A 17,455-nucleotide genomic window follows, 5' to 3' on the forward strand; every position below is an offset into this window, starting at 1 on the left:
CCTTTGGCTTTGGTATCACCTCGAAATAGAAATTACTCTATTTTTTTATCATTCGGATATTTTCATGTCTTGTACCAGCACGGGAAGCATGGTCGCGCGATAGACGATAAAATAGCAGGCCGTCCCTATCGCCTATTTGTAAGTGCGATAGGGACGGCCTGATATTTTATCGTCTATCGCGCGACCATGCTTCCCGTGCAGGACAGCGGTGGGCAAACTTTTTCATTGCGGTCTAAAATTTGAAGGAATTTCAGAGGGGAGCCAGATTAAACATCAAATATAGTTTTTTTCAACAATGCTGGCCTTACCACACACTATTTTGAAGGACCGGGAGCCGGTCGGATAAAATCCATAGGCTATATCAGGCCCGCGGGCCGTACTTTGCCCACCATTGTACCAGGAGATCAAAGTTAAAAGGAGATCCGCTTGAATCTGCACAATGTGATGGTCATGAGCTCTAGCTGAAAAAAAACATGAAAAAAAACCGTGAAAAAAAACAGTTTTTTTCTCCTCTAGCGATATGGATTTTATCCTCTTACTGCAGACCGTGTGTGTATTTTAGTGCGTTTTCACATATATGTAGGCCACCACCTCTGATTTTTGTCTTTGAAATCCTTCTTACATCCGATATCGGATCAGATAGTGTGAAAACGTACTTAGGTTCCTTGCACCATTGTACCAGGAGATCAAAGTTACAAGGAGTTACCTCTCGATCCGCTTGGGTCTGTACAACGTGATGGTCACGAGCTCTAGCTTCCTCCTTAGCGATATGTATCTTATCTTCCTTCTGTAGACCGTGTGTGGTCTTCAACTCTTCAGTCAGTTCGGCTGCGCGAGTACGGCCTTCGTACATCTGCAAAAAATAACAGTAGTTTCAATGTTGAATGTATTGCATGAGTATGGTTTGTCTACAGTGTGTAATCGTTATTTCTTTGGAATTTGCAATTCTTTCAATAATTTTCTACTAGGTATTTTACAAACCGCTCTTGATTTTTTGCAGTGTCACTGTGACGATGTTAGTTTTACAGTGAAATAGTAAGGTATTATTATGTAATTTATTATTATGACATTTTCCAATGCTGGATTTCCTCTAAATTTGCACTAATTATATGCTATAATGCTATAAAACCTATAAGGCCTTCTCTAATTATTTGACTTTTTGTAGTGACAGTGACAGTTTTCACTAAGCTTACAGTGACATTAGTAAGATATGTTACATATATTGTTTGAGTATGGTTTCTACCCAATGTGTATGCATTTTCTCCTTGAAATTTTTACGTAATTACAAATTTTAGACAACTTTCACTGTACAGCGCGTCCTGTAATAATCCTCTGTAGCGTCAGCGCCACTTGGTGGCGAGTCTCGTCGCTATCCCTTGCCCCATCCCTAAGGACTAATCTCTCCAGTGTGAAGGCTATATCTCCTTGAAATTTCCACTTAATTACTCTTTTTTTTTTAATAATAAATGGGCTTACTCATTTTAGTCTTACCAGGCATTGTACAGCGCGTCCTCTAATGATCCGTTGCAGCGTCAGCGCCGCCTGGTGGCAAGTCTCGTCACTATCTTGCACCGCGTCGACCTCGGGGGTGGCGGGGCGGGGGGTGTGGTCCACGTGGCGCGGTTTCAGCACGCGCAGCGGACCGGCCACTTGCTTCGCGCCGGCGCCGAGACGGGCCTCTGAAAGAGACAACGGTATTTTAATTTCTTCGCACTGAGGAAAGAGTACAGTCACCGGCATAAATAAGTGATGATTTTTGTACCTTGTCGCTTTAAATCGTTTGACAATTTCGTATGACATTTCAGACACGAAGTTACTTAAAGTGACAAGGTACAGCAATCATCACTTATTTATGCCGGTGACTGTACAAGTCGCAAGTGCAATTGGAAACAATTTAATTTCAGTTTGAATTATTTAAATCAGTATTTCAATATTTGCAATTAAAGAAAAACTTGAAGCCCCCAAACGTCTTCAAGTGTCACTTGAGTATGGTTTTTCTCCAGTGTGTATCACTTATCACTACATAGTATAAAACAAAGTCGCTTTCTCTGTCCCTATGTCCCTATGTATGCTTAAATCTTTAAAACTACGCAACGGATTTTGTTGCGGTTTTTTTAATAGATAGAGTGATTGTAGAGGAAGGTTTACATGTAGGTATAGTACCCGTGCGAAGCCGGGGCGGGTCGCTAGTTTCATATAAATTTTAGCTTAAACCATACTTAATTTTTTGTTTATCAAGCTGTTCGGAATGTTTCTTGTTTTCCTTTCATAGTTACCAAATTTATTGGAAAAACAGGCCCCGCTTAGTCGAATGGCTGCAGTCTGGCTCTGTCGCTCCAATAAGCAAGAGCGATAGAGATAAATTGCATTTCTGTGCAATTGAAATACCATTCGGCTACGGGGCCTGCCGGCGTATCATCACCGTACCAACACCTCGGAGACTGGCGATCAAATAAGTATATGAAAGAGGCGCGTTCCTAGCACACGGTCTAAGCTCGTGTAGGTGAACGCGTACCATGCTTGTATGAGTGAAATATGACAGGTCGACTGTTCGCGTTTTTCACAGGTGGTAACTGCGAGGTAACCGAGAGGGGGTGGGCGGCACTCTCAGCGGGGAGCGGGAGTGGCCATACTGTACGATATACTTTGGTATCATGCTTCGAATTTTATCACTTATCTGCGTGGATAAAGCATCCGTCACGTTCTGGCAGGCAATTATGGTCGCGCGATAAGTGATAAAATAGCAGGCCGTCCCTATCGCACTATTTGGAAGTGCGATAGGGACGGCCTGATATTTTATCGTCTATCGCGCGACCGTGCTTCCCGTGCTGGCAAGTATGTCAGTGTGAGTGATGGGTACCTTATCCGCGTGGATAAGTGATAAAATTGGAAGCGTGATAGCTCCGCTGGCCTTATACCTACTTACTTTTCAGATCATTATGCAGCTGCTCCAGAAACTCTTCACTCCATTTAGTTTCCCGTTCGCAGAGCTGCATCGGATCCCTAGGTAGATGATGTCCGGAGCAGGATTTCTTCAGATTCTGACCGCACTGATTGAGCCAGGCTGGGGGCTTGGCTAGCTTCTCGTGGTCTTCGTACGCTGAAAGAGTGGGGGGTATTTGAGGACGGTAGGCTTTAGAATATAATAAACATATTTATTTGTGAACACAAGACAAAAAACCGGCCAAGAGCGTGTCGGGCCACGCTCAGTGTAGGGTTCCGTAGTTTTCCGTATTTTTCTCAAAAACTACTGAACCTATCAAGTTCAAAACAATTTTCCTAGAAATTCTTTATAAAGTTCTACTTTTGTGATTTTTTTCATATTTTTTAAACATATGGTTCAAAAAGGGGGGGGACGCACTTTTTTTCCTTTAGGAGCGATTATTTCCGAAAATATTAATATTATCAAAAAACAATCTTAGTAAACCCTTATTCATTTTTAAATACCTATCCAACAATATATCACACGTTGGGGTTGGAATGAAAAAAAATATCAGCCCCCACTTTACATGTAGGGGGGGTACCCTAATAAAACATTTTTTTCAATTTTTTATTTTTGCACTTTGTTGGCGTGATTGATATACATATTGGTACCAAATTTCAGCTTTCTAGTGCTAACGGTTACTGAGATTATCCGCGGACGGACGGACGGACGGACGGACAGACAGACATGGCGAAACTATAAGGGTTCCTAGTTGACTACGGAACCCTAATAATAGGGATGACGACTACATAAAAAAATGGCATTCTGTTTAGTACGTCAGTTAAATCGTCAAAAAATACTGAACACATATTTTTCGCTTTTTCTAATTAATGAAAAAATACAAAGATATTAGCGCAAGAAAGTTCCGGAGTGGGGGCTTGTGACGTCACTTCTAAGTAAAAATTGTACCTAGGCGAGACATCACGCGAAACTTTAACGCACTGTACCGTCGTAATTTTTCGTTTACGAGAAAAAAGAAAAAATACGTGTCTAATATTCTTTGATAATCTAATTGACGGACTAATTAGATTTTTTTAGTCGTCTCGCCTATTACACAGTACCTGGGCTTCGCTCGGAGTTCGCAAACTCGAAAATTCACGTTACCGGGACCTAAAACTATGCCAGATCGATTTTTCACCCCCACATAACAAATTTCAGCGAAATTGTAACCTCAGCTGTTTCCGAGATTGCTGGTCTAAGGGCCCATTTAGACGGTACGAGAACTCGCATACGAGTTTTATTACATTGCGGTATTTGGATGTGCAAAAGTTTATGTAGCCTCAACAGCCCGCAATGTAACTACAATCGCATGCGAGTTCGCACGCCGTCGAAATCAGGCCTAAAGGTTTTAGATTATAAGAAAACAGAATGGAATGAAGTGCCACGAAATGGCCTCATCACAGCGTGTTGCTGGTGACTTCCAGCGCGGATCTTCCGATGAGACCGTCAAGTGAGTGTGTTTTTTTTTAGGTCTCGGTTGTTTGTATCTGTAGTTATTCATTTGACATGCTGCAAGACAAAAAACATGTGCCAAAATATCCAAAAATATAATATGCGTCAAAAGCGCTATAATTTTCTAGTTATTTTAAAGAACGTAAATGAAAGCCTTGAAGAAGTGTCTCGAATCTTGAGGGTTCCAAAACACAAAATATTGCAAACTTACCCAACAGCAAAGGATCGTAGTAACATATTGCCGTGTAGTTTCTGCTCGCCTGGTAGTTTCGGTTTCATTTTAGCATAAAAATCAAGATTATGTATGACTAGTTGAGATAGTATCATTATACATGTCAATCATGTCATTACTAATATATGTGGCATTTCCCAACTTTGTCTTTGCAAGACTAAACAAAGATAGAGTTACCTTGAATACCTTGCTCCAACTTTGACTTGTTTCCGACAACGTTAGTTGCTGCCAGACGAAATCTTACCCAAAGGAATCTCAAGTGCCTTGATAACTAGTGTACTGTCATACGAACCTAACAGCGAAGGATCGTAGTATATCACCGCATGCTTCCTGCGCGCCTGGTACCCGTGCCTCGCCATGGGAGCGTGTAGGTCTGACGTCGGGTCCGCGGCCGTATACGTCACGGAGCCCCCTCCCCGTGCCCCCCGCAGGCGCCCCACGAGACCCTCGCGCCCGTAAGCGTGCTCCATCGTAAGTTTACGGATCTCTGAAAATGAACAAAAAAAAGGGTCACTTTGAACCACCAAACCAACCACCACCTGTGGCCTTTCAAAATACACTTTTTACAAAACCGAAATTTGACAGCAATCGTGCTGTCGCTTTCTAATGCCTGGCACTAGCTAGGTCATTAGGCCAATTAAGTGTTTTTACCACGTGTCGGTGGCAAACAGTCACCTAACCTATGGACGCCTGCAACTTAAGGGATGTCGCGCGTTGTCAACCCATTAGAAACTTGTACACTCCTTTTTTGAAGAACCCCATACTGTAGTTCTTTGGGAATACCTCGACAGGGAGCTCATTCCACAGCCGGAGCGTCCGCGGGAGAAATTCCTCTGAAACCGCACGGTGCGCGACCATTTAGGTTGCAAGGTGTGTGGATGAGCGCCCTGTCGATGGTGAGCGGTTGAGTATTTTTTTTTGTGACAGGTGGCAAACGAGCAGACTGGTCACCTGATGGTAAGCGAACACCCGAAACACCAGAAGTGTTGGAGGTACGTTGCCGGTCTTTGAGATGGGTGTAAGCTCTTTTCTTGAAGGTTTGAAGGTCGTATCGGTCCGGAAATACCGCAGACGCGAGTTAATTCCGTGCGGGGCAGAAAGTTTCTGCAGAAACTTAGATCCAGGGGGGAGGGTCATGGGGGAAATGGGGGACGTGACCCCCCCCCCCCCCTGGAGCCTAGGTTGGCCATACAAATAGACCTTTGTATGGCCAACCTAGGCTCCTTGATCCTCCGAGATGGGCCTTTACCACGTGACCCCCCCCCCCCTGGGCACGAAGCTGGATCCGCGCTTGAGTTGAGGTCTGTCAAAAAGCAACTATCAGTGGTAGTGTCATCATACCTCGATCTCTAGTCTTCCGTATGAGGTCCACGCGCCGCTCCATCTCCTGTTTCTTCTTCAGCCAGAGGTTCTGCAGCTTCCTCTTAGTCCTGGAGGTCTGCTTGCTGCGCTGCTGCTTCTGCAGCTGATGCAGCAGTTCCAGGCGAATGTCCTGCAGCTCGTCGATCTCCTGGAGGAACGGAACTTGTATTTAAAGTCACATACAGGTCGAACTCGATTAATTAACATTATTTTACCTATTTTTTTCCAACGTTCTGCCAGGTTCCACTGGCCGTGGTCACGGAAGACTGAGGTCCCAGCAAGCAAAGCAAAGTGTCAGCGGAGATGTAAACAACACAAAACTACCCGATATTAGTTTATATAAATGTTTGCTGATGGTGATGGTGATGATGATGATGATGGTGATGATATTGATGGTACATATACATCTACGTACAGCCTCTCTGAAGATCCAGTTACTTAGTCTCCACATCACTGATGATAATGATGATGATGGCGATGATGATGATGATGATGATGATGATACCTCTAGGTACAGCCTCCCTGAAGATCCAGTCCCTAGTCTCCATATCGCTGATGATAATGATGATGATGGTGATGATGGTGATGATACATATACGTCTACGTACAGCCTCCCTAAAGATCCAGTCCCTGGTCTCCACATCGCTGATGATGTAGTCTCGCCGCTTCATCCAGCGAGGGAACTGAGCGCTCTCCACCACTGACGTCCATGTTCGAGCATGATGATGATAATGATAATGATGATGATGGTGTTAATACGTACAGGCTCCCTGAAGATCCAGTCCCTGGTCTCCACGACGCTAATGATGATGATGATGATGAAAATGAAAATGAAAATGAAATGAATGAAAATGAAATGAAAATGAAATATTTATTTTTCAAGTAGGCATATTACAATGCGCATATGAACGTCAAATAAAGCTACGCCGGCTCTAACCCTACGCCTCAGCCTCGAGAAGATTTCAGTCCCCCCTCAGTTGGGAGGGGGGTATCCACTATGGGACCGGCAAGAAACTCGGCGGGCAACTTCTTTTCAAAACATTACATCTTATAATTAACATGCATTAAATAACAACATACAATTTAACATGCAAAAGTATTCATCAAAGAATATGAACAGACTAGGTACTCTATGGAAATCAATTTCAATAAATTATATTATTGCTTAATAATACGTCGTTCTTCTTCAGAGAAAACATATCAAATTGTCATAGAAGAAAAAGATAATATGAATCTCAATATCATTAAATATGTAATTTACCTACACAACATAAAATATAAAATATTTGATGTGCTTTCTTATCTGAACTGTGTCCTCTATACATAATACAATTATTTTAATTGCTATTCGTTTTTTGTAGTTTCTGGTTCGGGCCATGCATGTTTGTCTGTCAAATAGTCCTCGACTCTGTAATAAGCCTTTAACATCAATGATTTTTTTAAGTAGTTCTTAAGAGCTGGGAGGGGTAATCTCAAAGCAGTGTCAGGTAACTTATTATAAAAATGAATGCATTGCCCAACAAATGACTTCTGTACTTTACGGACACGAAACTTCTTTATGGCAAGCTTATTTTTGTTTCTAGTGTTATAATTATGGATATCAGAATTCTTAGTGAAACAGTCTAAATTCTTAACAACATAAATTATACTATCATAAATGTATTGGGAAGCTACAGTTAAGATATTAATTTCTTTGAAGAGTTCTCTTACTGATTCACGTGTTCCTAAGTTGTAAATAGAACGAATGGCTCTCTTTTGTAATACAAAGATAGTCTGTATGTCAGCTGCTTTGCCCCAAACCAGAATACCGTATGACATTACACTGTGAAAATAACTATGATACACTAGGCGAGCTGTCTCAACATTAGTCAGTTGCCTGATTCTCCTAACGGCGTATGCGGCTGAACTTAATTTGCTTGCTAGTTTCTTTATATGAGGACTCCATTGTAGATTTTTGTCCAATGTTAAACCAAGAAACAGTGTTGTATCTACCATCTCTAAGCATTCATCATTCAAAAGTATTTTTGTATCGATTGGTTTAACATTCGGCAGAGAAAATCGAATACATTTGGTTTTCTTAGAATTAAGAAGTAAATTGTTGACAGTAAACCACTGCAGTACATCAGCTAACGTGCTATTAATTACATTGTAATCCGTAGATTTTCGGTCAACATTAAAAAGCAGTGATGTATCATCAGCAAAAAGTACTATTTCACAAAAGTTTTTCACTATACATGGCAAATCATTTATATAAACCAAAAACAGGAATGGACCTAAAATTGAGCCTTGTGGCACTCCTAATTGGACTACAGTCCCGCTAGAGCGAGTTTTGTTAACAACTACTGTTTGTGTTCTATTGCTAAGGTAAGAAGACATAAAGTTTAGGGCATTTATAGACAAACCATAGTGTTCTAATTTCAAAATGAGCGTTCCATGATCCACACAATCAAAGGCTTTTGAAAGATCACAAAATATGCCAATTGCATCACAAGAATTTTCCCAAAAATTATATATATGTTTAATGAGTACCGAAGCAGCATCGGTCGTGGAACGGCCCCTTGTGAAACCGAACTGTTTGCTTGTAAGTAATCTATGTCTGTTGAAGTGTCCCAGTAGATCATTTAACATTAGCTTCTCAAAGACTTTACTTAGTACAGGAAGTATTGATATGGGACGGAAATTGGTTATATCACTCGAATCACCCGATTTAAAAAGCGGTATGACTTTGCTACATTTCATAAGATCTGGAAAGGTGCCTTGTGAAATTGAAATATTATATATTACGGCCAAGTAAGGTGCTATTATATCTATGACATGACTAATTACTTTAACTGATGTTCCCCATAAGTCTTCCGTTTTCTTTAAATTGAGTGACTTGAATGTTTTAACAATATTTACAGAGTCTACTTGACTAAATTCAAATGAATTATTACATTTCTTAACATTAGCACAAAGTAATGAATGGGCTTGAGCCGCAGAAGAATGTAAACATTTTGTGGTGTTAACGGCTATATTTGAGAAATAATCTTCGAATGCCGAGGCAACATCGCTGTTCGACACTATTTGTTGATTATCTGATACAATGTTGACTTGACAATCGCGTGATTTACATTTACCAGCTTCTTTATTTATAATACTCCAAGTTGTTTTCACTTTGTTGTCCGACACTTTCAATTTAGAACTAATAAAGTTTTTCTTGGCAGTTAAACACACTTTCTTGAAGATTCTTGAGTAGTTTCTTACATAGTCCAGGAATTCTGAATTCTTGTTCAGCTCTCTCTCACCATAAAGTTCATAAAGTCTTTTTCTACTTTTGTGAATACCTACAGTAGCCCATTCACTAAACTTTGTTTTAACTTTTGACCCACTAATAGATTTCACTTTGAAATTGTTATTAAATTGATTAAGAATTACATTGAAAACATCTTGATACAAATGATTACAGTCATAATGCGAAAATGGTATTATAGACAAACTATGTAGAATTTCATTTTTGAATGATTCCAAGCGAGATCCAGTAATGGGTCTATATGTTATTGTTTGTGGAGTATCATGAATAACGTTTAAGAAAGCTGCCCTTTGGCCGCTGTGATCGGAATGAAAACAGTTAAATAATTTCTTATCTATACATTCACAGTTACAAAAAATATTATCTAGGCATGTTGCACTAGTCACACCTACCCGGGTAGGTTCAAGAAATAAATTAAATAAATTAAATGATTTAAACAAACAGAACATTTTAACAGTATTACTAGATGACTCGAGCAAGTTAACATTAAAATCTCCACATACAATAACATGTTTTTGGCCCTTGCATACTAAATTCAGAACATTTTCCATTGTAGATTCAAATATGCTGAAGTCAGCTGATGGTGGTCTATAAACACATACAATAATATATCTGTCTAATTCAACACATGAAATTTCTATAGTTCTTTCTATGGAATATTTTACAACATCTTTGCGCTCTTTACACTTCATACAATTTTTAACAATAATAAGGGAGCCACCATGAGCAGCAGATTTTCTGGCAAAAAAACTAGCTAATTTAAAATTAACATAATCAAATATCAACTGTTCTTGTTTCAACCAATGTTCAGTAATACACATAACTTCAACATTATTACTATCTAAAAATAATCCTACTTCTAATTCTTTGCTGGAAAAACCCTGAATATTCTGGTGAACAACGTTCATTATCCCATATAACCATAATCGGTCGCCGTTCCTACGCAAATCCTCCTATTTTGTGTACACACAGGTCTTCGGGTCTCAATGCTTAGTCGCAGTACGGTCGACGTTTAGTCGCGGCGACCAAATGGGGACGATTGGTAACAGGCACAAATGGTCACAGAAGTGACAGAAGTGTGCACTACGCGTGCACACATTGTTACCGTTTGGCGACTACTTTCCCAAAATCATTCGTTCATTTCATTCTTTTCAAATGGCGACTGTCAGAGACGTCAAAGTAAAAAAGAAATAAAATCATTTGACATTAAAATGTAATGGCGTAAGAATTTGTTAAAGATAAATATTGTTTGCATTTGTAATATAATGTGGGCTAATTACCATGGCCAATTAAATTGCTCGAGTGATTTCATAAAATAAGTCTAAATTTATCAACGCGCCATCAATTTACCTCAGTTTAACCAGTAATAATATTATTGACTACTCGGTGTTTGCGTGTTATGTATATTGATTGGTGAAGTTTTAGTGCTCCGGTGCATATACTATACTGAAATAATAAAAATAATGCCTAGAAAACCAATAAAGTTGTTAAAATATGGATTAAGACGGTAATATTCCATGTAAAAAACAGTCGCCAAACGGTCACCAAACGGTCGACAAACGGTCGCAAAATGGTCGCAGCGTACACGCGTGACCGAAAGCAGTGAATATTTATTATATTTTCAAAATGGCTTCATGTATTAATTTTTTCCAGGTATCCTCAAACTTTATAAACAATTAAATATGCCGTCGTACTCAGTTGCCCTCACTAAAGAAGATTAAAAAAAAATTGTAACGTGCGTATCGAGCTGCTGGGTTGTAAAGGATCGGGGATCATATTATTATGGTCTTCTATAGAGCAACTAGTATTTTGCGGCATTTCACAATTGACACTTGTTGAAGTAGTCGTCATTAATATTACTATCAACATTAATTTCAGCGATCTGTACTTCTTAAGTCAAGATTTTTGTATAGATAAGTGTCTACAAATTTGTAATGTTAAAGAGACATAAATAAAACGTAGTAGAGTAAATAATGTGTTTTTTTTTTGTAACCCAAACAAAATACTTGTAGATACGAGTGCGGAAAAGAGGAAAATCGATACGAGTAGCGATAAATTAATACACGAACGAAGGGAGTGTTTTACTTCGACACGAGTTGTGAATGTCCTTTTCGCACGTGTATCGTACGACGATTTTCAGTACCTAAATCTAAGCTAAGAGTTTCGACCAGACAAGAAATGAATCATTGCTTGATTTGCTCGCACTACTGCGTTAGAAAAAGCAGCATCTGTACTGAAAAAACTATCATTGCGCAACAGAAATTCTATTAATATCACAGTAAATACTCTATTTCATTTGATTCCTACTTTTATTGTGTAAAGCAACACTACACTTCATTTTTATCAATAAGAATTAAAAATTATATATTTAATACATTAAGTAACTATAAAGTGCTTATCTATTTGTATTATCATTCTGCACTTTTCTTAACTTTCCCACATTTCTATAAAATGTCGAAGAGTGCTTAAATGGTCGTCGTCGTTTATTATTATTTAATTCGCTCATATTTAAATGATTCAAAGCAACCAGTCCACAACTTCACAAGACAGTTTGAGAAACCTTCGTATTTCAGATTGTCATTTGCGGATACAGTGGTTTAGGAGCAGTTCGGTAATCAGACCTACACATGTGTGTACAAATTCTGTCAATGTCACTGTCAGAAACCGTTCTGACAGTGACAATGACAGCCACAAATTCGTCCACATGTTGTTACCGTTATGTGTGCAAACGTCGACTAATAAAGTGTCGTTAAAAGTCATTCTGACAGTGACATTGACAGCTACAAATTCGTACACATTTTGTTACCGTAACGAGTGCACACGACGACTACATTTTGTTATTGTATCAATACGGTCGCATTGTTTGCACGACGTTACCACGCGTTATGTCACATTTGACAGTTAGTTACTGATTTGAAGATTTTGCGACTGAAATGGTTGTATGGGATACGTCGCTGATGATAATGATGATGATGATGATGATAATGATACGTACAGCCTCCCTGAAGATCCAGTCCCTGGTCTCCACATCGCTGATGATGTCGTCGCGCCGCTTCATCCAGCGCGGGAACTGAGCGCTCTCCACCACTGAAGTCCAGGTTCGAGCGTGGCGCATTCTAAAAAAAACCGGCCAAGTGCGAGTCGGACTCGCCCACCGAGGGTTCCGTACAAAATTTCTTTCAAACTACCTAGTAAAAATAATCTCATATTTTCATATAACTCTAATGACTTGACTACAAGACAAAAGTATAGGCACTAATGAGTATTATAGTATTTATAGTGTATAGCGCCATCTCCCGGTCAATTTGCTAACTAATTTGCGCGACCTGGTTTTTCAGGGATAATTCTTTATAATGTTAACCGATTTAAACAGTTTTTACTTTATTGGACAGAAGATGGTTTACGTAATATCTCGTATTAATTTGAAGTACGATATACATCCGCAAGGGTGGGTAAATTGAAAGTAAAAATCTGAAAAGTTTTTGTGAATTAAAAAAAAGTATTCAAAATACAAACACGATTATATTTTTCCTGTAATATATAGCATAAAACCAATGTTTACTAAAATTTTCATAATTTTTCGTTGGTAAACTTCGGAGATAAGGGGGGGGAACGGTATTTTTTTTTACATTTTCCTTCAAATTTTTTTTTTTTCCACAACAAATAAAATATATAAAATAGCTTATTTACGTTCAATTTGAGCTCTTTCCAACGATACCACACTTGACCTAGTAACTTGAAATTTACAGTTTGCCCCCCTTTCATTTTGGCCATTTTCTACAATTAAAATTAATATATTTAAAACAATTATACTTTCTATTTGTAGAGGTTTACAATGTTCACAACTATTCCAAATTTCAAGTTGATAGCATTAGTAGTTCTCGAGATATTTAGGAATGTGACAGACGGACAGACAGACGGACAGAGTCGCACCATAAGGGTTCCTGTTGTACCTTTTTGGTACGGAACCCTAAAAAGAATCGAGTTTAAATTTAAGTGACTAAAGTTCTGAGACTTTAGTCTACAGCTGGGCGTTTTCCAAAATAAATCTCAAAAATCGAATTCCACCAGACACATTTTTTATCGTCGGGATCGAATCAGCTCGTGATTCTGAGAAGAATGAGCCCAAACACGTCCGGATCTGCTGACATTCGATATTCGAGAATTAATGTGGAAAACGCCCAGCTACAGTTCAACGTTGACGCACCATATTACTATCTCTCTATTATCATCATCGTTATCATTTCAGCAATTAATCGCCCACTGCTGAGCATAGGCCTCCCTTCGTGTACGCCACTTATCCCGGTCCTGGGCTAATCTCATCCAGAAGTGCCCCGCAGTTTTTCGAATGTCGTCCACCCAACGAGCCAACGGATGCCAGGCGCTTCTTACATCCGATAGCGGCCACCATTCGGTCAACATTTTTTTTTATACTACGTCGATGGCAAACAAGCAAACGGCCCGCCTGATGTAAAGCGGTCACCGTAACCTATGGACGCCTGCAACTCAAACAGTGTCATATGCGCGTTGCCACCCTATTAGAAACTTGTACATTCCCTATTGCTGTGTTAAGTACACAGCAAAAAGGAGTGTACAAGTTCTAAGGAGGGTTCGGGTTGCCGACGACTCAAAGGACAATATACGGAACAAGTTAGTTCCGTAAGTCCTCCTGTCATCAGCACACCGCACCCTCCTTGAGCTCTGGCAGCCTTACTCACCGACAGGAACACAACACTATGAGTAGGGTCTAGTGCTATTTGGCTGCGGTCTTCTGTAAGACGGAGGTACTACCCCAGTTGGGCTCTGCTCTAGATTCGAGCGAGACGATATCCGCTGTGCTGTGCCCTACCACACAAAGCGGAATATCTTCCGCTATGCCCTACCTCCTACCAATCTCCTTTGGTCCACCTGCCATCACTCTGCCTGGCAACATGCCCCGCCCAATTCCATTTGAGTTTGGAAATGACGTCACCCACGTCCCGCACCTTGGTGGGCGCTGGATCTCGACATTCCTCACTCGATCTTGAAGCTTAATGCCGAGCATGGTGCGCTCCATCGCTCTCTGTGCTACCCGTATCTTGTGCACAGCCTTTTTATAGCCTCTTAGGTTTTCCATATTACTGCGATTGGGTTTCAGAATAATAGTTATTTATTATACAAGGGGGCAAAGTTGTATTTTAACGCCGAGTGTGGAATTGAAAAACGAGCAAGTGAAAGGATTCTATAGTTGAACCACGAGCGAAGCGAGTGGTTCCAGAATAGAATCCTGAACTTGCGAGTTTTTTTAACACACGAGTAGTAAAATACATTTGCACCCGAGTGTAACACAAAACTTTTCCCCTCACTATAGCGAGAAAACTACAACGCAAAAAAATGCGTTTATCACTGCTTCCAGTAGTTCCACAGGTGATAAATCACCTTTATTACTAGATTCACCTACTTGAACCAACTTTAAAGCAGTTAATTTGACTTTATTCAAGGTCAAATTACTTTACCCACTAGTGGATAAAATGCGTTTTTACCCGCTGGTATTAAAGGACAAAAGACGTGTTTCCGAGCTAGTGACGGGAAAACGAATAAATATACTAGGTAACTGATATATTTTTCCTAAATAATTGACAATTTCAGTTCATGTCTCACACCGCCCACCACCGTTTCAATTTTGGAGCTACAATTTAATAAACACATACTTGTTTATGATCTCTGTAGTGTGGAAATCAGCCGGCAAGTCACCAAGTCGAAACGGCTTCCCAGGACCTTCAATAGAATAAACACAATCAATATACTAGTACACGTTATTAAGTTATTATACATTCAGTACAAGATAAGTTGATTAAGTTGTCAAGGATTTTGACAGTCTCGCCCGAGAAAATGTATTCTTTTTAGACGCTGACAACACCCAATGACCTTGACGCTAGCGTACACTGTCTATTCGCATGGGAGTAAGTGAGACCGCGATGCCACTAAAACAGGGCGGCTAGGTACGAAAAGTACGGAAAAATATTAAAAAAATAAAATATATAGAAAGATGCATTATTTGTGTAATCTGTTTCGTCAGTGTTTTAGACATGTATATTTTTGTTATTGTAATTTTAATTAAAGACAACTAAGTGAATAATTGAACGTCATAGAACCGTTAAATGACGAACTCGAGACCAATCTTTGCATTTTTTTTCTATCGAGCCGATTTCGTTAAATCGTGTATCGAGTACGGCTATGTTCGTTGAAATATAATGAATAATAACAAATAATTTACTTGCTTTACTAAAACTAATAGTTTGTCTTAAAAAACTGCGCAAGTAACATCAATTTTGCGCAGTTGGGTGTTGTCAGCCCCTTAAGTCAAACTTACTTACTCGTATTCGACCAAAATATCTTTTCACCACACCAACTGGTAACGGGAAGAAGCGAGGGGAGACCTTTGCCCAGCAGTGGGACACTACAGTAGGCTAATAAAAAAAAAAACGGGTAAAGGCTTTACTTTGCTATTCAACAGCATATTAACAGACAGCAAAATTGCATTTTATCCACGAGTGTGCAAAGTAATTTCATACATTTTTTTAACTCGATGTCTTAAGCTAGCAGATAGAATTATTTACTCATTTGATTTTGAATCATAAATATTGAATAAATCGATGGATTTGATTTAGTTTGATGTTTTATAGTCGGTATTTTATTCGTATTGGTGTGATGAAAAATTTTGTGTTTCACTCGGTGGCAAAGTCATTTTTTTAGCAATTTTTTTTTATACTACGTCGATGGCAAACAAGCATACGGTCCGCCTGATGGAAAGCGGTTACCGTAACCTATGTACGCCTGTAACTCTAAGAGTGTCACATGCGCGTTGTCACTCCATTATAAACTTGTACACTCCTCTTTGCTGTGTTTGTTTAACCTTCGTGCATTGAAACCCTCGCAAGCTCGCAACGCTCAAGATTCCACTTTTTGAACCATTTGAATATTGGAATCTTTCACTTGCTCGGGTATCAATATTGGCACGTGCCGTTCAACAACTACTTTTCCCCTTGCCTCTATACTTTTGACAGGCGCTACATACTTCAACGGCACGGCTGGGCTCACAACTTTAAATTCCGTCATAACTTTTTTCTGGTACGCCAAAAAAATTTGAAAAAAATATATTGACAGGTACCAAATAGGTAGTAAATATTGACTAAGATATCAATTAGTAGTGTTGTCTAGAACTATGTAAACCAAAAATGGTCCAGACATCCTGACGTCAGAATGTCTGGCCACTTTATTCGCTCGATTTTTCGATATCAGTGGAGGTACCAAATATATGTACTCAGGTACCAAATAGTATCAAATAGATACTAAATTTTAGTATGTACTAAACATCAAATATCTGTAGTGGTCCAGGGGTCCTGACGCTCACCCCTTGTAAAACAAATTATTTATTATTAATTATTATTAGGAGCCTGTTATGTCCCACTGCTGGGCAAAGCCTCCCCCCTCTTTTTCCAAATACTTGACTATTAAATTGTACAATGGCTTTTTAACCGGAGCGAATGTGTAGGTTTAATTTGACCAGGGGCCGTAGCCGAATGGCATTACTCCGACGCGAAACGAAAACGAAACGCCGCGAAAGGTAGTCAGGCTCTGTAGCGCCAATACGCAAGAGCAATAGAGATATACACCGTGTTTCACTTAACACTAAAAACCTGAAAACCGTTTGTTCAGAATCGAGAGTAGAATCGATTGAGCTATATCTTGATGGGGGTAATATTTTTTGTTTTAATTTGTATTATTAGTTATTGTTTACGTGCCCATTCTACAAATTCGTAATACAACATTGTGCATATCATATTGCTAGAGGTTGTATACCTTTTTCAGTATTTAGGGGTATTAATACTGGCTGGTTACTTGGACGATTATTTTTTCCGCTACGAGTTTGACGTTGTGCGTCACTTTAATTTTAAAGTTTATCATAAGTCATAACATATTGAACTCTTACCTAATTACAACCTTGTCATTTTGAACGTTAGGTTTAAATTTGCTTACTGCGTCACCTGTCCAATTTGAAGTTTACTGTGACACAGTTTAACGTGCTTTACAGTGACATAGCTGTCTATTGGTAAACCTTATGTCGTTGCAGTAACGTACACAATTAATCAGTTTT

At 39.4% G+C, this 17,455-nt stretch overlaps 1 protein-coding gene across 1 annotated transcript in view; it reads right to left on the bottom strand.

Moving 5' to 3' along the window:
- The window catches only part of LOC125240001 (cilia- and flagella-associated protein 91-like), a 42,533-nt gene that overhangs the window by 11,521 nt on the left and 13,557 nt on the right, over positions 1 to 17,455 (bottom strand). Inside the window, exons 6-12 of the mRNA XM_048147798.1 lie at positions 15,009 to 15,075; positions 12,314 to 12,434; positions 6,009 to 6,177; positions 4,960 to 5,154; positions 2,927 to 3,100; positions 1,492 to 1,679; positions 707 to 853 (exon numbers count right to left, since the gene is read on the bottom strand). Coding sequence (XP_048003755.1) covers positions 707 to 853; positions 1,492 to 1,679; positions 2,927 to 3,100; positions 4,960 to 5,154; positions 6,009 to 6,177; positions 12,314 to 12,434; positions 15,009 to 15,075 — 1,061 coding nt within the window. The remainder of the gene's footprint in view (positions 1 to 706; positions 854 to 1,491; positions 1,680 to 2,926; positions 3,101 to 4,959; positions 5,155 to 6,008; positions 6,178 to 12,313; positions 12,435 to 15,008; positions 15,076 to 17,455) is intronic.

The sequence above is a fragment of the Leguminivora glycinivorella genome, chromosome 26 (genome assembly GCF_023078275.1).
Source record: "Leguminivora glycinivorella isolate SPB_JAAS2020 chromosome 26, LegGlyc_1.1, whole genome shotgun sequence".
Lineage (NCBI taxonomy): Eukaryota > Metazoa > Arthropoda > Insecta > Lepidoptera > Tortricidae > Leguminivora > Leguminivora glycinivorella.